The sequence below is a fragment of the Mytilus californianus genome, unplaced genomic scaffold, assembly GCF_021869535.1.
Source record: "Mytilus californianus isolate M0D057914Y unplaced genomic scaffold, xbMytCali1.0.p SCAF_30, whole genome shotgun sequence".
Lineage (NCBI taxonomy): Eukaryota > Metazoa > Mollusca > Bivalvia > Mytilida > Mytilidae > Mytilus > Mytilus californianus.
In genome coordinates, this window is record NW_026262680.1 from 1119335 (window position 1) to 1147257 (window position 27923).

Below are 27923 nucleotides of genomic sequence, written 5' to 3' on the forward strand. Positions count from 1 at the left end.
TGTTGAATTGGACAACACTACTTTATGAAAAACAATACGTTTTAATTATCAAAGATTTTGAAGATCAGAAATAATAAATTTTGATTGAACATTTTTGCATTTTCTTTTATGTATAATACTTGTACCTTTTTTACAAATCGATTGTTGAATATCATCGTGTAATAGGAATTAAAGTATTGAAACATAATTATAATAATTATGATTCTTTGAGTATATAAGTTCAAAGTACAAGATCAAAAAACATCGAATCAGTTGTAGTCATGAAATGTATTGTGCTCATAAATAAATAATGATAGTCACAAAAATTATTGTACAGTCTAAAATTGTTGATAAGTTAGAACTTCAGCTCACTCTGTAAGTTCCACTTCCTTATTTGGGACATGTGAAAAAAACTTAGTAATAAAATAGTAATAAATTAACATATTTTAAACAAATCAAGGTAAAAATATACATACATTCCTTGCAGTCTCTAGTATGCCCTAGTGCTCATTGAATTACACAACGTTTCCGTATTTTTGTTTTGTGTTTTGAACATCACTGTTGCTTTAAATGGCTCCATGGCTAACAAGAAGCTTTATAATACCACCGAAAATGTTTTCAGTAGCGTAGTAAAAAGGAGTATGTCCGTTTCGATCTACTACATTTACAGTTGCATTATTTTGCAATAACAATTCTGTAATACCCGTATGTCCGGATGACGCTGAAACATGCAGAGGTGTCCAGCATTCTTCGGATTCAAACTTATTAACATTTGCTCCATGTTTCAGTAATAATTCTACTACATTTGTACATCTGTTTTTACAGGCTATATATAATGGCGTTCTACCAGTTCTATCAGGGAGATTAACTGCTGCATCCTTTTTGATTAACAGTTCTACTATATTGCTATTACCTTCGGAACACGCTTCGTGGAACGAAGTGAAGCCCGCTTTGTCACAATGATTAATGGAAGCACCATGATTTAATAATAACTTTACAATATCTCCATTGCCATTTCCACAGCCAATATGTAATGGCGTTTCACCCTCCTTATTAGAGATGTTCACCACAGCAGCACTGTGATCACATAGATATACAATTATTTCGTAATATTTGTAATGACAGGCTACATGTAATGGACTCCATCCAATTTTATCACATTTGTTGATGTCAGCTTTATTACTTAACAACATTTTAACTGCTTCTAAATGGTTTTCTCTACAAGCTATATACATAGGTGTAATTCCATTATTCGTTTGAAAGTTTACATCTGCATCATGGTCAATTAAAATTATGATGAGATCTGTATTTCCGTCTTGGGCGGCACTGAATAGTGAAGTTTGACCATGTTCATCAGGATTAATTACGTCTGCACCATTTTCGAGTAATAACTTAGCTATTTCATTATGCCTATGGTAACAAGCTAATTGTAATGGCGATTTTACCGTCTCGTTTATCCTATTAACTGCTGCGCCCTCTTTGATGAATATTTCTGCTATATTTTTATTACCATAGGAACAAGCTAAATGAAACGGGGTATATCCATTTTCATTGCAATGATCAATAGAAACACCATGTTTTAAAAGTAGTTTAACTATATCCTCATTCATATTTTTACAAGCAACATGTAATGGCGATTCGGCTATTTTATTGGAAAGGTTTACCTCTGCATTACCGTGATCACATAGATATGCCACTACTTCCTTATGGTTAGAATTAGAAGCTGCATGTAATGGACTCCATCCAATTTTATCACATTTGTTTATATCAGCTTTATAACTTAACAACATTTTTACAGCTTCTAAATGGTTTCCCGTACAAGCTATATATATCGGTGTCATCCCATTATTCGTTTGGAAGTTAACGTCTGCATCATGTTCCATCAAAATTTTAATGAGATCTGTATTCCCGTTTTTAGCGGCACCGTAAAGTGAAGTTCGACCTTGTTTATTTGAACTGTTTACTTCTGCGCCATTTTCGAGTAATAACTCAGCTATTTCATTATGTCTATAGTTACAAGCTAAAAGTAAAGACGAGTTTCCAGTCTCGTTAACTTTATTAACTGCTGCACCCGCTTTAATTAACATTGCAGCAATATTTTTCATACCATAGGAACACGCTAGGTGAATTGGGGTTAATCCATGAGCATTGTAATGATCAAGAGAAACACCATGTTTTAATAATAATGTTACTATGTCTTTATGACCTACACTACACGCAATATGTAATGGCGATTCGCCTTCTTTATTCGAAAGGTTTACTACTGCAGCACTGTGATCACATAGATATTCAACCACTTCCTTAAGGTTGTAATAAGAAGCAACATGTAATGGACTCCATCCGAATTTCTCGCATTTGTTTATGTCAGCTTTATAAAGTAACAACATTTTAACTGTTTCTAAATGATTATTCTCACACGCTATATAAATCGGTGTCATTCCATTATTCATTTGACAGTTCACGTCCGCATCATATTCCATCAAAATTTTAATGAGATCTATATTTCCGTTTTTAGTGGCACTGTGTAGTGAAGTTCGACCATGTTCATTTGGACTGTTTACTTCTGCACCATTTTCGAGTAATAACTTAGCTATTTCATTATGCATATCGTTGCATGTTAAAAGTAATGGTGAGGTTCCAGTCTTGCTAACTTTATTTTCTGCTGCACACGCTTTAATTAATTTTTCTGCAATATTTTTATTACCACCAGGACAAGCTAAATGATACGAAGTAGATCCATTTTCATTGCAATGATCAATAGAAACACCATGTTTTAATAATAATGATACTATGTCTTTATTACCTTTTTGACAAGCAAGACCTTCTTTTTTTGAAAGGTTTACTCCTGCAGCACTGTGATCACATATATATGCCACCATTTCCTTATGGTTGGCATAAGAAGCAAAATGTAATGGACTCCATCCAGTTTTCTCACATTTGTTTATGTCAGCTTTATAACTTATTAACATCTTAACTGCTTCTAAATGATCATACGCACAAGCTATATAAATAGGCGTCATTCCATTATTCATTTGAAAGTTTACATCTCCGTCATGTTCCATCAAAATTTCAATGAGATCTGTATTTCCATCTTCAGCGGCATAGTGTAGTGACGTTCTCCCATTTTCACCATGGCTGTTGACTGCTGCACCATTTTCAAGTAATACTTTGGCAATGTCATTATATTGATTGTAACAAGGCGTACGTATTGGTGTTATATTAGTCTGACCTACTTCATTAACTGCTGTCCTCTTTTTGATCAACAGTCCAAAACAAGCTGAAAGTAAAGGAGTATAACCTCTTTCATCGCAATGATTAATGGAAGCATCATGTGTGATTAATTGTTTTACTATGTCGGCATTACCTTTTTCACAGGCAAAATGTAACGGGGATTTACCTTTTTTATTTGACAGGTTGACTTCTGCGGTACCGGAATCACATAGATATGCCACAACTTCCTTCTGATTACAAAGAGAAGCTATATGTAATGGACAGAACCCATATCGATCACATTTGTTTACGCTAGCTTTATAACGTATCAGCATTTTCACTGCTTCTAAATGGTCTAGTTGACAAGCAGCATTGATCGGAGTTATGTCTTCACGCGCATACAAATTTACATCTGCTCCATGTTCTATTAAAATCTTTATCAGAGCTGTATCACCAAGAATTGCAGCAATCTGTAATGGAGTGTCTCCATCTTTATCACATACATTCACTGCATCACCGCCTTTTACTGTAATCTCGGCTACGTTTTTCTGTTCATTTGAACAGATAGGATGTAGTTGAGTGCAGTCATGTCCATCTGAATTATTATATGAAGCATCGTTTTTTAATAGTAATTCGACTATGTCCTTATTACCGTTTTGACAAGCAACATGCAATGGCGTTTGTCCTTTGTTATTTGAAATATTTGCCAATACAGCACTGTTATCACATATCAATTTAACTATTTTCGTATGGTTGTTACATGAAGCTACATGTAATGGACTTAATCCATCGTCGTCACACTTGTTTGGGTCAGCTTTGTGATGTAGCATCAATTTCACCATGTCTTCATTACTTTTTTCACAAGCAATATGTAATGGTGTTTTATCATTCCTATAGCATGTATTAATTGCAGCACCGTGCTCAAGTAATAGTTTGACTATATTCGTATGATTTCCTATACAAGTCAAATACAGTGGTGTTTCTCCAGCATTATTTCCTTTATTTACGTCTGCACCATAAAGAATCAATACTTTAGCTATGTCGTTAAACCCTTGCAGGCAAGCTACATGTAACGGAGACCATCCTTTATTTTCACATTTTGTAACATCGGCTTTGCTGTCGATTAATAATTTTACTGCGTTAAAATGGCCAAAATTACAAGCTATATACAGAACTGTCATACCGTTATTCATTTGCTTATTCAATTCTGCCTTATGACTAGCTAGAAGTTTGATAAGGACAGTATTTCCATCGGCCGCTGCCATGTGCAGTGGAAACCAACCATCTTTGCCACATATGTTTACACTTGAATTATTTTTTATCAGTTCTTCTGTGACTATCGAATATCCATAAACGCAACTTTGAAGCAGAGGGGTGTACCCTTCAGCGTCTGTCTGATCAATTCTGGCACCTTTTCTAAGAAGAAGCTGTAAAATGTCATGATGTCCGTTCATTGCGGCTTGGTGTAAAGGAGATCTATTGTAATCATCGAGGAAACTTACATGTTCTCTGTTTTTTTCAAGTAAAAACTTTGAAATATCATAATAACCTTTGGCCGCAGTGAAATGTAATGGAGTTGTGAAATCATTTATTGACGAAGAAAATTTTGGACTCATCTTCACTAAGTATTGCATAAACAAATTTCTATAGTTTTCAAATTTCATTTGAAGGCTAGCAAAAACTTCCCATGTGTAACCATTTTCAATGTCATTTAATATACGTTTGAAAAACATGGTTTCTAATTCATTTGTAATCAAAATGGTACAGTCACCATGTTGTTCGTTGAGGGAGTTTAATTGACACCTACTGCTAATGAAAGCCGATTCTCCGTGTTTTAAAATACATCGAATTATAAAGTTTGCTATAGTATGAGAAATAATGTCAAAAATTTTATCATGTTTTGTACAGAATGTAGATTCTGTTTCTGTAAGATACATGTTTTTCAGATTTTGAAGATTTGACAAAATTGAAGTTTTTGATAGGGATTTCCTGGTATCCATTTCATCAAATAAATCTTTCAACATACTATCGTATTTATCTTTTTCAATCTGAAGACCATCTTTCTTGATCGAGTTATTACATAAAACCAAGAGTGCTAGAGCTATGAACGATACGTCCTTTTTACTTTTAAAGTTTTCAATTTCGTTCTCTATAAACTGCTTTGGGTTTCGAAAGAAATCAACATCATCCATCTTATTTTCCTTAAACATTACACATAGTAAAGGGAAAAAATTGTACATCATAACTGTTTCATCAGTCAGATGACATATAACATCATTAGTAAGATACAGCTTGGCGATTTTTTTTTTTTCCACTAAAGATAAATTTATTTCATTTGATTGCAAGTTAAAATGCGCAAATGATAGAGAAGATACGCAATCGCTTACCAAATCATATAAATAGGATCTACATGTCACCATTACTTTATGGACTTTATTACTCAATAACTTCTTAATACGCCTCGTCTCTTTTTCCCAGCAGTTAAGATTGAATTCATCCAATGAATATTTACCAAAAACATCATCAAAAATAAAAAGTTGTTTGGCATTAGAATTTGACATTTTTAGTAATTCTGATGGTAACCAAATAGGTAATACTGCGTAGTTTTCTGTTTCTTGCATGTGCAAGGCCACATAATAAGCCAACGAAGATTTGCCAGATCCGGCTATACCTGTTATAATAATGCATTGATTGTTTTTAACCACTTCAATTAATCTGGTAGCAGCTTCAGTCACATAAAACTTCTCTAATTTGAATTTCCATTCTGAGATTTCTTCGATTTGAATAGCTGCAATAAAGAATTACAAAAAATATAACAATAAATAGCGTTTCGCCATTATTGTTTCATTTTGAAATGCAAAATAGTAGTTGAACCCATGAAAAAAAAAACAATTGTGAAAATATGTTTTATACAGCACGAACACTTTATTTCAAAGAAACCTCGGTTATATTATCCAATGATTTGCTGAACAATCTTTGTAATTTTGCAATGGCATAAGCAGAAAAATGATTCCTAAAATCTAAGTCTGACGTGGTATTTCAAATATTTTTATACCCAGTTTAGTAAAGATTATATCTTATTCAAGTTATTATATCGACCAATGTAACAACAATTTAGATATCATTCATTGCTCGTTCCGTAAATCAACTGGAACATTTCTTTCATGTCTTATTCTATACTTTATGCTCATTTTAGCATAACTCATAACTCTATTTATTAATTAACTTATACACAGCGTTAGCGAAGTATAACATATTTACAAACAACGGTATGCCCTTTCTGTTATAATAACATGACATGAACGTATAATTGCGAATCAAATAGTAACATTCAGAACTTTTCTTAATCAAAACGGACACATCGAACACAATTAAAGAGTGACACATGTAGGTCAGGAACTTATATCCTTTCAGATCACATGAGACAAGACTTGAATTTGGTGGGATTAAGTTGCTCAGTTTTTAGTTTTCTACGTACTATTTTGTTATTGTTGTCTGTCTTTTTCGTCGTTTTTTTGGCCATTGTGATGTAAGTTTTCATTGATTTTCGATTTCTGCTTGAATACTTGATGAACTATATGACCAAAAGGATCTACATATAATAGCCTTAAAAAGTCAATCCACCTCAGGTGGCTTCAACCTGAGTTTCTAGATAATTTCTGTTTTAATTCAATAAAAAAAGGGTGTATTAAATGTATTTACCGATGTTCAAAGGAAAACCAGAAAACCATTTTGCATTTAGAAAAAAAAAAGATGTGAAATGGATGTACATGACTTACTAGTCAAAAGCAGTAGCATAAACTTTACTTGTTATGAAATTAATTGTGTTTTATAGACATATTGACAATAAATAGGAAATTATTGAACTATCTTACAAATACTCAATAAGGCGGTAGACTTGGTAAAATCGGCTCAACTCTTTTGTTCTTTGAAAAGTAAGGGTTGCTAAATGTTGAATTTCCAATGGGCAAACAAGTGATGAGTCGATAGCATTCAGAATATTAGGAAAGACTGTCTCTTTCAGAATACATGATTAGAAACAATCGGATATTAAATACACATCCACGTTCATTTTCTATATAGAGATTGCTTTATCTATACATAATATTATACTAGTACTTATTTATTATAAGGTTAAATCAAAACTATCCTACTGCCTGTCAATACTTTTATGTTGGCATTGCACAAGTCATGTCTTCTTTGACTGTCCATGGTGTTAAAACGCTAAATCCCTGGGATATGTTTTAGTTGATTTTAGTCTCTGATGCATGATTGTTTTTATTATTAATTGTTTTTGGCTTTAAACTAGCCTACAGTAACTGCGAGTACTCTCAAATCGTACGTTCGTGTTAATTTGACCTGTTAAACAATTTGTTATGCATTTTTGTTATTCAATGTTTACTTATTTTGTGTTATATCTCGCCTCACTATTTCTAATAAGTATTTAGTATGACGATAAATTTTCACTGCTGTTCTCGTATTATGAACAACAAATTTATTTATTTTGTAAAAAATATCTCCGTACTCCTAACAACAAAATTATTATATTTGAATTTACCTATGTACGTTATTTTATTTAACGCCATTTTGTCCAAGGTTATAGTTGTCTTTTTGACATTGTGTCATAGATCAAATTTATTCGTTCAGTGTATGTTTACTTGTTTTTGTCAATATGTCTTTTTGATTGAGTTAAGCCATTTCAATTGATATTTTATAGTGTGTATTTCTATGTTGTAATGCTACACTACTATTTCAGGTTAACGTGAAGGTATGCGCCTGTTAAAACGTTTAAACCCGCTGCATTTGTCTGCACCTGTCCTTAGTCAGGAACCTGTTTCAGTGGTTGTCCTTAGTTAATGTGGTTCTTAAGTGTTTCTCGTTTCTCGTTTTTTATATAGATTAGACTGTTGGTTTTCCTGTTTGAATTGTTATACACTAGTCATTTTTGGCCCTTTATAGCTTGCTGTTCGGTGTGAGCCAAGGCTCCGTGTTGAAGGCCGTACTTTGACCTATAATTATGGTTTACTTTTTACACATTGTGACTTGGATGGAGAGTTGTCTCATTGGCACTCATACCACATCATCCTGTTTCTATATATGGCATATACATGTATGCATATATCATGATACATGTAGATTTTTATAGAGTTTTATACATTTCGAACAAACAAGTAGTTTAATTTATTACACGTTATTTGTTTAATACATGTAAAAGGTCTTCTTTTAAAGCTTACATTGTGTATTATATCTATCCAAGTTCAGGGTTTCAACTTTAGCAATGAGTTCCTCCATTTGTTTTTCTTTTTTTACAAATTCTACATAGATTTCATGAAATGAATAATCTAGGTCAGCATTTTGTAATATGATGCAATCTGCCTTCATCGTTGGACAGATAATTTCTATAGCCTGAAAACAAATATTTGACTTTGATTTACTAAGAACTGCTTATCTATTAAGGATCCATATTATACAAGTTATGGTACATATAAAGTTCTGAATGTCTTTCCAGAACCTACTTTCATAAGGATAATTCATAAGTTTTCACACAAGTAGAATATCCGAAATAAACATCCAATATGACACATACGATATTAAATAAACAAAATCAATAACATAAAGAAGATACAGAATGAACGAAATGTACTGACGCTTAAAAAATTAACGTGTTTATGTCATCGTTGTAGAAAACAATTAATTTCATCCTGAAACTGATAGTGTCCTTTAGCATATTGAAATCTAGCAAATGACCCCATTTTGTCATATTTAGAATGAAAATGCACTTACAAAAGACATCTTTATAAACCTTGGAAGAAACATTCTTTGTTTATTTTCTTTTTTTTTTGTATTTGGGAAATTATAAAAAAAAAACCTCTATCGCACAAATAATGGCACAAGTTGGAACACTTTTTTTACGTGGCATTTATACATGAAGACAAATTAGTGGAAGATACCAAAGGAATATTCAAACTCATAAGTCATTAGCAAAAAAAAAAACGCTATGGCATAATACCCGACCAAAACCGGGGATGATCTCAAATGACCCGGAAGGGTAAACAGATCCTGCTTCAATTGTGACACCCGTCGTGGTGCTCGTGTAAGTTCATATTCGGTGATATGTATCATTTGGTAATGTAACATTTGAGAATAAAAGGACGCGATGTTGGTTACGAAAAATTCGAACATATGTTTCGACGTCTCTAATCCGTAAGGGTCATCAAAATTGTGATGGCCTTCATTACATTTTCAGACAAATGACTTAAACTTTACCGTTTGGGACCCTTTGGGATTAGCTTCATTGTAAGCACTAACCATCTATCCAGAAAATAATGATAGGAAACGTTAGCTTTAGACTATCGTTTTAACTTGGATATATATATACTCTTCGAAGGCACGACTGGAATGTAGCTACATAGAAATAGACGTTCATAATTGGGAAGTTGAAACAAAGCCTTTATTTTAACAAGTAAGAATACAATGGACATTGGTAATATAGATTTTGTTTTCTATTTTTTACTGGGTACGTTAACGTAACTCTGCTGGTGGATTTGTCACTTACCGAGGGTAACATCGACACTTGTTTCTTTTTTTAACGGTAACTGTTTCGACGCTGCATTTTTATTGTTTATTTATGTATTATTAATTAAAAATTCTATTAGAATTTTAGTCAGCGTGACCAGAGAATATAAGTGGTTATGTTTTGCTCTTTCCGGTTTAATTGATGACTTTAGCGTTTTATGGATGTTGTTTCCACATCCATCAGTCTGTTTACCAATTATGTAGAATTTGTACTTAATCTAGTATGCTTTGTTATATGTATTATGAACTTTGACAAGCTATTCCACGTTTATGACATACAGTATAAAATATATACATGTACTATATCGTACATGTCGAAAGTATAACCATAAAGATACCTCTAGACAACTCGTGTGTCTGACGTACACAATTTTGTTCAAGTATGAAATGTGTTTAAACCCCTTGTTTATACAACCATTGTTTTTCTCGAAATTTAAAACAAAATGTACAGAATTTAACTTTGTTTCAACTAAAGAAACACTTGACAGGGGTCACCGGAATTTAACCATCGAATTTTCAACCCTTATGTCCTGTTTACAAGCTTTTGTAACCATGTCACCTCAGGTTTCCAAAATATTTTATAGAAACATTAAATAAAAAAAGAATCGTGCTTTGAAACACCAAAGATAGGTGTTTGAGACTTACAATTTTTGTTTTCTGCAATGAAATGCAGAATTAATTTCATATAACTGTCAAACTCAAGAGAAAAATAAAATGTTTCTTCGACCCTATTTCTTATGAAACCAGATGGGGCAATATGCGTAATCGATTCTACATAGGCGGTAATGGAAACATTTTCCTCTGTAGCACAGTCCATATCGTAAATTTGGATATGCATGATGGCTCATTTCGAAGCTGAGACATTTTCACATATGTGGTTAAATTTTCGGGGTACGAAGTGTGATTCATTTTTCGTAAATTAGCACACCCTGAAAATCCTTTCGTGATGCGACTCCTGGTGGTAAAAAATCCCTTTTTTCACACAATAAGTTCTTTGAAAATTTAATTCTTTGCCTACATTTAATAACTGCATAGTTTTTACACATTTATTCTATGGTCCTCTACTTTTCAAATCAACACAAATGGTTAAGCTCAGTCACTTGTTAAAAATAGAAACATGTCCAATATCACTACACAGAGATTTTTTGTTTACGCACAACTTTTGTGTTCCTCAATTTGAGGCGCATTAGGGATAATGACCCAGATGTGACGTATCATGATTTAGTGGTGTCATGACACATTAGTGTAGACATTGATAATCATATGCTCGAGTTTGGAGGATCCTTCTACTGGTCAAATCAAGTCATTATGATATATAATATCAAGTTTTGTCATAAGCCTTGATAGAGACTCTTGTGTTTTTTCATTTGTTTTCTTATTAGGGATTGTAGTATCTTACCTTAGAAACTATAGCAAATGTTGTACTGAAGTCTGCTTCAGACATAGCGCCCGAGTCAGAATGAGCAATTTGATTTCTGTAAAATTTGATTCTCGATACAGCCGCTCCTTCACTCAAGTCACATGGTAGTGGTAGTTGGTCCTGTATAGTTATCGTAGTTAGGTTTCGAAGTAAACACACCATCAATGTTAGGTCGAAGTCATTCGATTTCGGATCGGAACCTGAAAATGAACTTTATTTGGTATTGACTTTTGCTCACATATGTAGTGAGCTACATTCACACAAACGCTTTCCTCTTATACATGTATTTTATTATATTTCTCACACATTTTTCGAGCGTCACATTAGTCTTGTGTAAATGAAACGCGGGCCATATGTTCAAAACTATTATTATGCCTAACATCTTTGCTCATTTCTTTATATATATATATATACTTAGTGATACATTATTCTGGAAGATATTGGATGATAAAGGTAATGACGTATCGTATATTTTCCTACTTATGACCTGTTTAAGAGACGTCTGAATTTGACTATCTTTTTGCTTATTGTTTTGGTGGCTGCTGTAATGAGGTTGTAGTTTGTTTCATCGGATGTTCGTTGCCCGTTTTTTTTCCCTTCCCTTATCTATTTGTATTTACCACCATATAAACATTATTCAATTGAAACTTATGTCGTCATTTGTAGAAAAGATAAGCGATAAATTATATCATTGGATATAGTTCGATTTCAAATACCAGAACCGATCGAATCGCTTTTTGCAGCTTTATGTTCCGTTTCCTGTCAATAAAAAAGATTGTTATCGCTTCTGTTTAGAAACAGTTTCAGATATCAAGAAAAACAATTTACATATTATTTGATGAGATCTGATAAGCAGGAAAATATTGTGTTATCTAAATATAAGCAAGTTGATCATCAAAGTAAATATATTCACCTGGTGGAAACAATAAACTCCATTGCGCAAGTGTTATGACATGTTTCTTTTTCAGCCCATCCAGTTTCGTCCAGTTCTGTGAGAAAACTGATTTCAATCCACCTGGATTAAACTCTCTATTGAAAAGAGTTCTAACAGCATTAGGTGAAAGTCTTATTAATAAGTGGGCAACTCTAAGAAAATTGGTTTCCTCCCTTGATAATACTGGTACTGCTGATGCCATTCTACCAAACACAATTTCCTTATTGAAACACTTAAATATAAGATTCCATAAAATTATCAAAATTATACACATATTAATTTTTTTATTAGTTTGCCTTCATCGTAGGCTGCTTGAATACTTTAATCTGATTTAAATAATTAATATCAACTGTTATTTTCACAGATAGAAAAACCTTTTTCATTTACAGGAGAACAGTACAGGCTTATATTTTAAATCTTCAATTCTTTACACGTGGGTGTCTACCATCTCAAGAACAAAGATGTATCTTGTATTACTAGTATTGCGCATCAAATAACAAAATGTTTACTGCATTCCTGGATAACCAATTTCAATGTGAAACGGTTATTTTGATCTTAACAGCTGTTGAAAGAAAAAAACGAAAAATAAATGATGGAGTTTTTTTTCAGCCTATCAGTCAATTTTCAGACTTATTCACTCTACTGTTCAGAGAATTGTCTGAGCAGAACTTAATTCAATGCAGTAGATAAGTATGAAAATCGACTCAAATATCGAACAAGCCTAAATGATTATTTGTCCAGACTTTTAAGCTGATGTTATGATCAAAATATACTGCAAGAATACAAGACTAAAATTCATTTACTAATCAGACTGATCATTCCGTCGTTTCTATGACAGTTCGCATTATCGAAAAAATATACCACAGGATTAACAATCCTCATCTTGCAACGCCTCTCTGTAGACAAAAAGAGGACCACTGGATTCGACACTGGGAACTGCGACACCATGTGGTTGCAATGACAACATCGATGGTATAGGTATTCTATCTTGTCCTTCCTGTAGCTCGGTGAATGTGATGAATATTTTCAACTCTACTCATCGACGTAGACGCAGTCATGGTCATCGTCATCAAACATCACATACTATGCATGATCTCTCTATTAATGACTTGGTGCCATGTAAACAAAAGCCGTTAGGTATTCATCACATTCGCACGAAACTTTATTCATTACCCCTATCAAAATTCATTTTCTGTTCAATTTATGTTTGGAAACCACTGTTACAAACCCTCATTCAAACCAATACAAACTTACAGCTATCATTTCGGATATTGCAAGTCACAGACTTTTCAAACCAGTTCGCATTGGAAAAGATGAAAAATAGAAAAGATCTTTTCTTAAACTTTCCATTGCCAACAAAGGTCTCGATGGCGTCAACTTAGGCAATATCCTTCCTCATAAATTAGTTCAATCGAAAATACCTCCTTATTTTAAAGATCAGTCTGTACCAATCGTTTCTTATACCTATACCAAACGAATTGCAACTAAAACTTTCAATTACAAACACGTTTTGTAGGATCTTAATATTGACGACTTCAAGTCTAAACCTTCTGATTGCATCTGTGCTAGTTCCCAAATCACATATAATCCGTCTGGCCACGTTATTACCGGTGACCTCAACATTGTCAATAACACTTCCCTGCGAAATGTGTTATGCAAAGGTCCGAAATATCGTTAGCCTGAATCAATCAATTGGAAATACAACTTCAAAATACTGATGGATTCGGTCGAGGATTATGCCAGGCAATGGGCTAAACGCGAGAAAGAAGTCGTAGATACTCTTTCCGAATGGATTAAGGCTGTGAGGTCGTTGATACAAATCAGAATTAAAGTATGAATTGGTCTATCAATACCCATGCTACGTCAATCTTAAGACCCAAGTGTTGAAAAATACTTATCTTACCTCTATGACACATATGTTGTTGTTCCCGCAGATAAAGCCCCAAACAACATCGTTTTTGTGTGTATATCGCATTACATAAACTGCTTGATAAATGAATTAGCTATTGACAACTCACTTGGAAACTCAGCATATACCCTCACGACACTTACTAAAGAGGAAATCTGGATAATCATAGGTCTGTTCTATGTTCTTTCGGAATTTCAACCAAAGATGAAGAACTGGATCTTGCATCACTGTATTTGATACCTAAATTACACAAGTGTCCTTACAAACACGGGATATTGCTGGGTCTTCCAAGTGCTCCATAAAACCTCTTTCTAAATTATTAACATCTATTTTATCAGCAATCAAAGCCGGGTTTCAAAGATTTTGTGAAACTGCCTATTTTAGAGGTGGCGCGAATCAGATGTGGATACTAAACAATTCCTAAGGTCTTTTAAAGTACATACAATAAAGGCTCTTTAATCTTGCAATAGTATTAAAACAATTGAATTTTCTACACTTTAAACAAGTATTCCCCATTCCAAACTAAAAGACAAATTGAAAGAGTTGGTATTGCTTTGTTTCATAAAAAAGAATGACCAACGGAGATACAAGTATCTTGTGTTAGGAAGGGATAAATCCTACTTTGTAAAGAATCACTCTGATTAAAAAAAAAATTCTCTGAAACTGACATTATCAAGATGCTTTATTTCGTGATTGACAACATATATGTTACTTATGTCGTAACTACAATCCCGTTCCCTTTTCACGAATGTGACCTACCGAATTAAGAGTATTTACCGGGTTCGTAATAACATGAGCAACACGACGGGTGCCGCATGCGGAGCAATCTGCTTACCCTTCCGGAGTACCTGAGATCACTCCCAGTTTTTGGTGGGGTTCGTGTTGCTTAGTCTTTAGTTTTCTATGTTGTGTCTTGTGTACTATTATTTGTCTGTTTGTCTTTTTCTTTTTTAGCAATGGCGTTGTCAGTTTATTTTCGATCTATGAGTTTGACTCTCCCTCTGGTATCTTTCGACCCTCTTTTACTAGCTGAACGTTTTAAAAATATCTCTCTGACAGGAAAAGACCTATATTAACATGAGTGCATAAGCTGAAATATATTGCCTGCTTTACTTATCATGATTGAACTAAAATTGTCTCTGTAATACGAATTTTATACTTAAAGTATCACATAAATTTAATATTTTCAATGATTAATGCAAATGAGGTCAAGGTCTCGTGAACCCTACCAGACAATCAAAATCATATAATATTGTATCATATCCATACACTACAAACTGATCAGAGTCTGAAAAAAAAACAGTTTTTGTGCTCGACCAGTAAAGTCGAGCACAGATTTTACTCGACTTGTCTCGACAGTACTTAACTGTACTCGACTTTGGTCTCGACTTTACTTAATAAGTCTGATTCAGTAATTGATGATCTTGGTGTAGTCTGAAATGGTCTCGACCAAGGCTCGACCTGTCTCGACCAGTCTCGACCAGTTTTGACCAGTCTTGACCTGTCTCGACCAGTCTCGACTCAGTCTCGACCAGTCTCGACCTGTCTCGACTAGTCTTGACCTTCAAATTTAGTCTCAACTAGATCAGCCAATCTAACTAATTTAAATATTGATCTTACAAAATTCCAGGTTATTTGGTAGTTGGTTCATTGCTGGGAAATTAAAGAAGTAAATTAATAGGTAAAAAAAAGCAAGAATTTTTAGTTTTGACTAAATTCAGATAGTCTTGGATTTTCATAAAACTATACAGCTATCTCAATTATACATTGATCTTACTGAATCCAAGGTCGTTATGTAGTTTGGTGTATTGCTGTCAAATTAAGAATTTAATTAATAGGTAGATTTTTCAGTGGGACTGAATTCAGCTAGTCAACTTTAAATTTGTTTATTATTTATTCAAATTGAATTGGATTTTCATAGAACTATACAGCTATCTCAGTTGTATATTGATCTTACTGAATCCCAGGTTAAAATGTAGTTTTGGTGTATTTCTGTCAAATTTAAGGATTAAATTAATAGGTAACGAAAAAGAGATTTTCATTTTTTAGATCTATTTCAATTATACATTGATCTTACTGAATTGTTATGTTGTTTGGTATATTGCTGTCATATTTAAGGATTTAATTAATCAAGGTAAAAAAAGCTAGAATTTTCAGTTTGGACTAAATTCAGATAGTTATCTTCAAATATTTATTATTAGTATTTTAAAAGGAACTTGGATTTTCATCAAAATCTACAGCTATCTACATTATATATTTATCGTACAAAATACCAGGTTATTTGTTAATTTGGTTTATTGCTGTCAAATCAAAATATTTCAGCCTTTTTTACCTATTACCTAAGTCCTTAAATTTGACAGCAATACACCAACATACAAAACAACCTGGCATTTTGTTAGATAAATATATAATAAAGATAGCTGAAAAGTTTGATAAAAATCCATACTGATTTGAAAAAGTTATAAAATTTTAAAAATGCCACCTTTGTTTCGTTAAAACAAGAATTTGAAATAATCATGATAATAGAACTTTCATAGGAATCCTTGATAACCTTTTAAAATAATTTTTGTCATAATTAAAGACATGGCATACAAGAAGCACTTTGATAAGGTTTAATTACATCAGTATATGTGTGTTTTACAGTTAAAAAGAAGCCCTATTTTTCTTAAACTCATGTATTACTTATCTGGTGAATTCAAAAGGCCTTGCGATTTAAGTTAAACAGGATGTTGCAATTTTGAATGAATGTTATTTAGAATTTAATACTCTCTGACCAGGTTGTGATCTTTTTAATGAGTTTTCCCCAAGAAGGAGGTATTAATTTATACTTCACCACTAATCAGAAGAACAATTTTATTAATTTCTTTAATTTTTTAATCCGCTTTTGATATATATTATATATACTATATCCCAAATTATAATAATAGATATATTTCTAATATAAGGTTACGGGTGCGGGATTTTCTTGCTGCGTTGAAGACCCATTGATGGCCTTCATGTGTTGTCTGCTCTTTGGTCAGGTTGCTGTTTCTTTGACATATTCCCCATTTCCATTCTCAATCTTATTAAACAATTTCAGTGATTTTGTTGGCTGTTGTTACCTCATTAATAAGATGATTATATAACTAAAGTATAATCATGAAACCTAGTTTATTTTTTAAGAATTTAGGAAAATTATGTTAAGAAAAAAATAACACATGCCAAACCATATAAGATATATTGATTTAACTATCTCTATTTGATAAATCTGAGAATCATGTAAGGATTTAAAAATCTGTTTTTATATATATCTTTATATTATTGTGGCTGTTGCCATGTCAGTTAAAGAGAAATTTATTTTAACCGTTAATTTAGTTCGCATTGAATTCTTATAGTCACCTATAAATTTTTTTATAACTTTTTCAAATCAGTATGGATTTTCATCAAACTTTTCAGCTATCTTTATTATATATTTATCTTACAGAATGACAGGTTGTTTTGTATTTTAGTGTATTGCTGTCAAATTAAAGGACTAAGGTAATATGTTAAAAAGGCTGAAATTTTCAGTTTTGACTAAATTCAGACAGATATTTATAATTTAAATATTCAAATTTGACAGTTATAAACCAAATTAAGAAATAAACTGGTATTTTTTAAAATAATTATATAATGGAGATAGCTGTAGATTTTCATGAAAACCCAAGTTGCTTTAAAAACGTTATAAAAATTTTTAAAGATAACTATCTGAATTTAGTCCAATCTGAAAATTCTAGCTTTTTTTTACCTTGATTAATTAAATCCTTAAATTTGACAGCAATATGTCAAACAACATTACAACCTGGGAGTTAGTTAGATCCATATACAACTGAGATAGCTGTATAGTTTTATGAAAATCCAAGTTAATTTGAAAAAGGAATAAACAAATTTAAAGTTAACTATCTGAATGCAGTCCGACTGAAAATTCTAGCTTTTTTTTACCTACATGTATTAGTTAAATCCTTAAATTTGACAGAAATACACCAAACTACATAACGACCTGGGATTCAGTAAGATCAATGTATAATTGAGATAGATGTAGAGTTTGATGAAAATCCAAGTTGATTTGAAAAAGTTATAGAAATAATTAAAGTTGACTATCTGAATTTAACCAAAATGAAAAATCTCTTTTTTTTTTACCTATTAATTTAATCCTTAGATTTGACAACAATACATCAAATTACCTAATAACCTAAGATTCAGTAAGATCAATATACAACTGAGATATCTGTATAGTTCTATGAAAATCCAAGTTAATTTGAAAAAATAATAAACAAATTTAATGTTGACTAGCTGAATTCAGTCCTACTGAAAATTCTAGCTTTTTTTTTACCTATTAATTAAATCCTTAAATTTGACAGCAAAACACCAAACTACATAACGACCTGAGATTCAGTAAGATCAATGTATAATTGAGATAGATGTAGAGTTTGATGAAAATCCAAGTTGATTTGAAAAAGTTATAGAAATAATTAAAGTTGACTATCTGAATTTAACCAAAATGAAAAATCTCTTTTTTTTACCTATTAATTTAATCCTTAAATTTGACAACAATACATAAAACTACCTAATAACCTAAGATTCAGTAAGATCAATATACAACTGAGATATCTGTATAGTTCTATGAAAATCCAAGTTAATTTGAAAAAATAATAAACAAATTTAATGTTGACTAGCTGAATTCAGTCCTACTGAAAATTCTAGCTTTTTTTTACCTATTAATTAAATTCTTAAATTTGACAGCAATACACAAAACTACATAACGACCTGAGATTCAGTAAGATCAATGTATAATTGAGATAGCTGTATAGTTTTATGAAAATCCAAGTTGATTTGAAAAAGTTATAGAATAATTAAAGACGACTATCTGAATTTAGTCAAAACTGAAAATTCTTGCTTCTTTTTAACTATTAATTTACTTCTTCAATTTCCCAGCAATGAACCCTGAATGAATTACCAAATAACCTAGAATTTTGTAAGATCAATATTTAATTTAGATAGATGGGCTGATTCAGATCAGTTGAGACTAAACTTGAAGGTCAAGACTAGTCGAGACAGGTCGAGACTGGTCGAGACTGAGTCGAGACTGGCCGAGACAGGTCAAGACTGGTCAAGACTGGTCGAGACATGTAGAGCCTTGGTCGAGACCATTTCAGACTACACCAAGATCATCAATTACTGAATCAGACTTATTAAGTAAAGTCGAGACCAAAGTCGAGTACAGTTAAGTACTGTCGAGACAAGTCGAGTAAAATCTGTGCTCGACTTTACTGGTCGAGCACAAAAACTGGTCTATTCAGACTCTGAGCGGTTTGTATTGATAGTGTCACTACTTGAGTGAGGACTATAGAGTACCCCCTTAAAGAGGTAAAGCTAAGTCAATTTTCAATATTAATTCGGTAAATTGGTACATATCAAGTAGGGGACACGTGATACTGTAAAGATCACCAAAAGTCGTGTTAATTAGTAAGCCATACAAAGCATGTCAAGTTAAGCTTACGTCTGTCGGACATGCATGATCGGCCACCACATTTCATAGACCTTCGTCTCAATCTTAGTAAAACACTTAATCAAACAAAAAATTCGGATCAAACAGCCATTTCCCGTTCGAATAGTTTTACACTAGTCATTTTTGGGACCCTTTATAGCTTGCTGTTCTGTGTGAACCAAGGCTCCGTGCTGAAGACCGTACTTTGACCTATAATGGTTTACTTTTATAAATTATGACTTGGATGGAGAGTTGTCTCATTGGCACTCATACCACATCTTCTTATATCTATATATGAGAATACTGTTAAGGTATGTTATTATAAACGTAGGAAATGATCGTCTTACCAAAAAGTAAAATAACAAAAATATTGAATTTCAAGGAAAATTCAAATGGAAAGTTCCTAATCAAATGGCAAAATCAAAAGCTCAAACATATTAAACGAATGGATAACAAATGTTATACTCCTAACTTGGTACAGGCATTTCATCAGTAGAAAATGATACCTCTCACTTGTATGACAGTTGGATAGAATTCCATTACATTGGCAACTATGTGTTAGCAAAACAAACAGACACAAAAGGTAAAAATATCAACAAATGTGGTACAGCAGTCAACATTGTATTAACTGATATATCAATTTCATCTGTAAGAAGATCTAATGAACCTTGCTTTTGATATTTTGCTTGAACAAAAACCCCTGCTGAACAAATAATGAAGGGTATCATTTCCTTTTTTTTTTCGTTTGTTAATATTTTATCCAATACATATTTTTTTCTTTATTATGTCAATAAACTCATCATAGATACCAGGATTAAAATTTTGTATTTGCGCCATTTCGTCTACAAAAGACTCATAAAAAAAGTTAAAAGGGCCAAATAAAGTACAAAGTTGAAGAGCATTGAGGACCAAAAATTCCTAAAAGTGTATATTACTTTATTTCAACGGGCCATATGAAATATTATTCATTTTCAAATTATCTCAATTATAGAAACGCAAGACGGTATCAAGGAGTGTACGGCTATAATAATATTGTAGTATTGCCCTACAAAATGTAGATGTGATTTTTATGTCGTTATATTTTAGTTTAATGAATAGGTCTTTTTTCTTTTAGATCATATTGTTTTTTGATGTAAGTATTTCTATGCCAAAATAATTTTGAATACTAGCAGTACCTTATAAAATGTTCAAATACTATTCCAATTCAAAACAAAACCAGTTGTTCAACCCTTCTCAAAATGGCTACCAGGAAACTATTAACTTGGAATTTTTAAATAACTTTCGATGACGTTTACATACTATTCAATTTATCATGTTTATGAATAGATTCTATATTTCAAGTGTAACGGAAAGAGGTAAGGTAGATATATGAATTTCCGTCAATGTACACTGAGTTTAAATGTTTAAATAACACTTTTTATATTGTTAAATAGGCTTATCAAACTCCTCAAAATGTCAAGTGGGCCTTTCATATTGATCATGTATCCCTTACAAAATTAAAGAGATCATAAAGTCTCACTAAATATCTAACTTTTAAAACTACTCTTTAAAATTTAAAAAAGAAAACAGAATTAGGACTTGTGCATTAGCTGCGTTGCTAACTTTATTGCTTTGTTGTTTTCCATTCGTTGAATGAGTCTGATCTTTTGCTTTTGCTATTTGATAAGGAACTTTCCGTTTTGAGTTTTCCTAAGATAATTTTGTTATTTTACTTTTTATAAAAGAAAGCAGATTTATCCTACTGCCTGTCAATACCTTTATTGTTGGCATTGTACAAGTCATGTCTTCCTTGACTGTCCATGACGTTAAAATACTAAATCCCTGGGATGTGTTTTATTTGATGTTAGTCTATGACAATGTCTGATGAATGATTTTTTATTATTAATAGTTTTTGGCTTTTAACAATTTTTCAGTTACTGCGAGTACTCTCAAATCGTACTTTCGTGTTAATTTGAACTTTTGATACTATTGCTTTTTTGTTATTTAATGTTTACTTATTTAGTGTTATATCTCGTCTCTAATTATTAATATATACCAGCTTTGATAAGTGTGTGGTATGAATATAAATTTTCATTTCTGTTCTCGAACTATGAACGAATATTTCCGTATTACATTACTGTATACCTTACAATAAAATTATTTTCATTTACCTATGCACATTATTTTATTTGGCGGCATTTTGCCCAAGGTTATGGTTGTCTTTCTGATATTGATTAACATCTTACCCTTTATTCTATTGATTTATGTATTTACATTGTGTCATAGATTAAATTTATTCGTTCAGTGTATGTTCATTTGTTTGTCTTAATATGTCTTTTGATTGAGTTAAGCCATTTCAATTGATGTTTATAGTGCGTCTTCCTTTGTTGTGATGTTTCACTATTGTTTCAGGTAAGTGTGAAAATTGGTACATTTTGAAACGTTTAAACCCGCTGCAATTGTTTGCATCTTTTCTAAGTCAGGAACCTGATGTTCAGTAGTTGTCGTTTGTTGTTGTGGTTCATAAATGTTTCTCTTTTCTCTTTTTTTATATATATATTAGACCGTTGGTTTTCCCGTTTGAATGGTTTTATACCTGTAATTTTTCAGCCCTTTATAGCTTGCTGTTCGGTGTGAGCCAAGGCACCGTGTTGAAGACCTATACTGGTTTACTTTTAAAAATTGTGACTTGGATGGAGAGTTGTCTCATTGGCACTAATACCACATCTTTTTATATCTATTTATGACCGGTTACTTTTTTTTTTGGTGATGAATCAATATATAAAGTCATCTTCCATTTGTTATATGATATAATTCCAATGAAGGTCCAAAAGTTATATTTTATTTTTATTATATTTGCTGATGCAACCAAGTGTAACCAAGTAACATGAAGTTGTATCGATATCATATTCAAGTTCAATATTATCTAATATTTCCAAGGAGCAATTTTAATGTCCTGACTTATCTATACATTTGATCCTTTTAACTTTCACCAGATAGTCAACATTTTGTATTTGTGTTTTAATTGTCAACATGTTGTACCCATGCAGCAATGAACAGAAATAAGTTGTCGAAAAGTGCATCTAATAAAATAAAGTTCGTTTGGTTAGGGTTAAACATATGGCTTAACAATATTAGTCAGTAACCATGCATTTTCCAAAGATGTCCATACAGTCACCCCCAGTTTTTGGTGGGGTTCGTGTTGCTTAGTCTTTAATTTTCTATGTTGTGTCATCTGTACTATTATTTGTCTGTTTGTCCTTTTATTTTTGGCCATGGCGTTGTCAGTTTGTTTTCGATCTATGAGTTTGACTGTCCCTCTGGTATCTTTCGTCCCTCTTTTTTCAGCACATAATAAATTGTCCATCAAAGATTGGTTTAAATCTACTTTACGATTTACGATAAATCATGGATAACCTTTTTTCAGAATTTGATCGTATTTTATTCTTTTAATTATATCTTATAAACTCTACAGAAATCCCATAAATCACATGTTGAAAATATATTTTTAAACAGAAATAGAATATTTTATACACTATATAAGATCTCCTAATTCGTTAAAAAGATATATTATAAAGATATACAAAGATGTCTTATTAATTATAGACTATATTTACTTCAAATTTTAAAAAAACATCTCATACATAATACAGAATAACATTTTTAGATATCTTTAAATTGCATAATTAACGAAAAATGGCTATCCATTCGAATATGTGTAAAATTGGCGAAGAGGCAAATGCTATGTTTCTGTCACTCTTCTCTTTTTCAATAATAAACCGATCAAAAGTGTTTCAAGAAATTAATAATTTTGTCCCACATAAAGGAGACGGGAACTTGATGTTGTAACTTTTCAATAGAATGGGGTGCTCCTTTTTGTTTAGATACATATCATTTTTTTATGATTGAAATACATTCTTCCTCTTAAAAAAATTAGAATTTTCTGCCAAATAAGTTTAATTCCGTACCTTATAAAATGTTTAAATACTACCTCAATTCGAATTAAAACCAGTTTTCTAAACCTTTTCAAAATAGAGACTATGAAATATTAACCTTGTTGTTTTTTAATAGCTTTCGATCAGGTGAAAAAGGAAATACCTTAGGCACTTGCCGTCAACGTGCACACTGTTTAAAGAACATTTTCTTTTGTTTAAAAATGGTGTTATCAAAGTCATCATCGCATACAAACAATCAAAACAAAGGATTAGCGAGGCAATATAGAAATTTACTAGCTAGCAGGGGATAAAATTGAGAATGGAAATGGGGAATGTGTCAAAGAGACAACAACCCGACCATAGAGCAGACAACAGCCGAAGGCCATCAATGGGTCTTCAATGCAGAGAGAAACTCCCGCACCCGGAGACGTCCTTATGTCTGTCATAACATTATGAATGAATTTGGCGAAAATCAAGTAAATATAGTATGAGCCTAGGCTCCGTGTTGCAGACCGTACTTTGACCTGTAATGGTTTACTTTTACAAATTGTGACTTTTGATGGAGAGTTGTCTCATTGGCACTCATACCACATCTTCTTATATCTATAGTGTAAAAAATGGACATGTTCATACATTGATCGCTACATCAAATGTATTAATTAGAAAACCGACGACCAATCAGCATTCTTCTAGTTCTTAATTGAACAATTATTTGTACTACTGTGATGTTAAACCTTAAAGACTTGAATCATTTATTTACAAAAATTATCGCTTCATTGAAATATTGCAAATGTTTGATTGATTATAACTAAACTATAACAAAGCTTATGATAAATACTCTGAAATCAGTATGTTGACCTTAAACCATCAATTGAAGAATTATTGTCGTGATTTAACACATAAGACACCGATATAGATGAATTGATAGAATAATACTTGACCACAGATCTTTTTTATACCCAAGATAACCACAAATATCGTAAAAAAATGAAAGCAACACGTTATAAATTGCATGCGTCCGAAGCGCTTTTCTGAATTTACCTTCATCAGGAACGCCGACAGCAGAAAATTTGATAGCCAAAGATAAATAAGGACCGAAAACGTTGAAGAGCTATAACATGCTCAAGTAAACAACCATTCACTTTCTGTCTGTTTAACATGTTTAATCAGAAGTAAACAGGTGTTAATAACAGATTTAACACATAATTCTGATTTAATTATTAATGTAAATAAAGATACCCCTATTATAAGTATTCTATAAGCAGGAAGTTGATGAACAATGAACTTGAAAATGCATCACACTTTGCAGCTTCCGCATTTAAAACTTGATACTATATCTTAGGAAGCTCTGATTTGTAGTTCGTAACAAACATTTCTTCAATGGTCATAATGTGTAAAAATATATAAGTATTTTGAAAAATGGAAGTTGATGAGATATGAATATGAAAATCGCATGGTAGAACATGCTCAGATAAAGCCTCATACTTAATATTATCTAGAGATAGGCCAGAACAAAATTACATTTTTTCTATAAAATATTATGAAATCAAACAAATTAGGTTTTTTTTAAAGGTATGAAAAAGGATATTTTAATTAATCAAATATCTAAGTGAATCTAGTTTTCCTTAGCAATTGTTGAAGGGATGGGGGTCTAAATCAAATGCATGGGGGCATCACCATGTATAAACCCTTTAAGATTATAATAAACAATTAATTTCCCCATAGGCGACAATGATAGCCTTTTTCGAGATACAGACTTTAGAAAGCTGATTTTTTTAACGAAACCTTGCTAGAATTAAAGAAAAGTTATTAGGACAGTATTTTTTGGTCCAAAAAATATAGGTTCGCGTTGCTTTTCTTAGCGTAATTTGTACTTATCTCCCATGCCTATCAATTTTGCACTTAAAAATACGTGTCTCATCCTAGCGTTTAAAAGACATCTCAGTTCCGTTAGGGCTAAGGAAAATAATTTATTTGGCCTTTGGTATAATGCAGAATGCACGAAGTCTCTAATTACAAAAAATAACGGGCGCACATATCAACCAATCAGGATTAGCTATACTCTTAATTCTGAATACCATGTTATGCTCATAAAATGGCTGCGCCCATAAAATCTAATGGTGTATTGTAACCTATACGCTATTTAATACTTTCTAGAATCATGCAATTCATAGTTCGTTAGATGCATAAATATATATGCCACACAAAAATCATCTTCAAAACGTTCTGGCATTACTCTCTGAATTTTCACAATTTTTTATCAGAGGTAACCCCAGTCAAAAAATGTGAAAAAAAAATTTCTGATTTTTTTAGTAAATGCGGTACTGCTAAAAAGGGCCTGAAGATAATGTCCACTTTCTCCAATGATTCTTTATATGTCATCAAGTACTGATTATATTGATACCAAAACCGATCCAATATGTAACTACTACGGTGAATTTTGAACAACAGTTTTAAATGAAACCATTTTCGTATAAAAGTACATTTTTGAAACAGACTATAGCATTACAAAATATGAAAAATGTGTAAATATTTGTGTTGAAACATCGAAAACTATTCGTTAACAACGAAATGTCATGCCTATTCTAATTTTTATAGTCTGCCATTCGAGTGAACATTTCAATGTTCGAAGGGGATCGTTTCTGTACATTTTCACTGAATTTGGTAATTTCGATAACAGCACTTGGATCGAGATTGTCATGTTTAAAAATCGATTTGTATATCCAAACTCTAGACGTGTATGTGCTTTTTACAAACAAATCAGCAGAAGTTCAGAAAATGACATATTCTCTCCACAGTAAGTCAAAAGTCGAACACACCCTTGTTTCTAAGGTAAAACGCTATACAAATATGAAACAGACTATAGCTTAAAAACTAGTTAATCAATAATTCATTTGTCACCAAAAAATACGGTTTCACATCAAATATCAAGTAAAATTACTGTTTTTGACACTTTTTGAGCACTATGATAAAGAAATGTCGACGCTGTATAGATTATAATAAACAATTAATTTCCCCATAGGCGACAATGATAGCCTTTTTCGAGATACAGACTTTAGAAAGCTGATTTTTTTAACGAAACCTTGCTAGAATTAAAGAAAAGTTATTAGGACAGTATTTTTTGGTCCAAAAAATATAGGTTCGCGTTGCTTTTCTTAGCGTAATTTGTACTTATCTCCCATGCCTATCAATTTTGCACTTAAAAATACGTGTCTCATCCTAGCGTTTAAAAGACATCTCAGTTCCGTTAGGGCTAAGGAAAATAATTTATTTGGCCTTTGGTATAATGCAGAATGCACGAAGTCTCTAATTACAAAAAATAACGGGCGCACATATCAACCAATCAGGATTAGCTATACTCTTAATTCTGAATACCATGTTATGCTCATAAAATGGCTGCGCCCATAAAATCTAATGGTGTATTGTAACCTTAAAGAAAACACTGTCAGAGTGAAACAGATCTTTATCTTGTACAAAAAATGTACCTTTATAATACAAAATGACCTATGAAAATGAAATCATTCTAAATGTGAGGTTTCTTCATTTTACTTTATTTTTGTTACACATGTTACAGGAGTCTGGAAAGCAAAGCAAAACCAAAGGATATATTCTATATAATGGACTTCTGTAGGTATGTGTATATGTATATAATATTTTAAAAAGTCTTCATACACATATATATGCGAGATTCGGAGTGAGGAAAAAAACAACACTTGTTATTTCGAACATGGTGCTATAGTTTAACCTGATGTCTTCAATTACCAGGTTATTTTTGTAAAGTTCAGTTGTTTCATACCTTACATATAAATAAGTTAAATGAAAACTAACTTCTTATGATCACAGCACTTACGAAACTGCTTGATTTTGTAAGTAAAAAGATCAGCTGTGTTTACATTTTGTATTAGAATATTTTTTTTTTATTACAAATATTGATTAATACTAACTATAATAAGATGATATGGTATAATTGCTAATGAGACAACTCTCCACCAGAGATCAAATGAAGTTAACAACTAACAAAATAGGTCCCTATCAGGCCTTCAACAATGAGCAAAACCTATACTGCATAGTTAGCATTGAAAAGCCTCTAAAATGACAAATGTAAAACAATTCAAACGAGATAACCAACTACCTGATGTATGTACAAAACAATAAACTAAAAACAAATATGATATACAGCAACAAACGACACCACTAAATTACTGGCTCCTGATTTCGGACAAGCACATACAAAATGTGGCGGGGATAAACATGTTTGCTAGCACCAGCCCTTCCCCTAACCTAGGACAGTGGTGCAACAGTACGAAATAAGAACACACTTTAAAAATCAGTTAAATAGGGCTTATTTCATCAGATCGATACAAAGCACATAAAAACCCTAACAAAAACACAAAAGACACAAAGTACAGATCTGAGAGTACTCGCAGTTACTGAAAGGTAGTACAAAGCCAATAACAACTAATAACAAATCATGTGTC

The 27923-nt window shown here is 32.1% G+C and overlaps 1 protein-coding gene across 1 annotated transcript; it reads right to left on the reverse strand.

The window, feature by feature from the left end:
* Positions 1-252: 252 nt before the first annotated feature.
* LOC127736379 (uncharacterized) lies at positions 253-20779 on the reverse strand. Its single transcript, XM_052246890.1, has 5 exons — positions 20707-20779; positions 12099-12351; positions 11165-11385; positions 8424-8595; positions 253-5977 (listed from the first exon to the last, which is right to left on the reverse strand). Exons 2-5 carry the CDS (start codon positions 12319-12321, stop codon positions 546-548), a joined length of 6048 nt encoding a protein of 2015 aa, XP_052102850.1. The 5' UTR covers positions 12322-12351; positions 20707-20779; the 3' UTR covers positions 253-545.
* Between the last annotated feature and the right edge of the window lie 7144 nt (positions 20780-27923).

What these genes read in the sequence shown, in the direction of transcription:
- LOC127736379 (XM_052246890.1), bottom strand. Translation starts at nt 12,321, where the DNA reads ATGGCATCAGCAGTACCAGTATTATCAAGGGAGGAAACCAATTTTCTT. An exon ending in CATTTGCTATAGTTTCTAAG is followed by an intron (nt 8,596 to 11,164) that starts GTAAGATACTAC and finishes ATTTGTTTTCAG; the next exon opens with GCTATAGAAATTATCTGTCC. An exon ending in GGATAGATATAATACACAAT is followed by an intron (nt 5,978 to 8,423) that starts GTAAGCTTTAAA and finishes TCTTTATTGCAG; the next exon opens with CTATTCAAATCGAAGAAATC.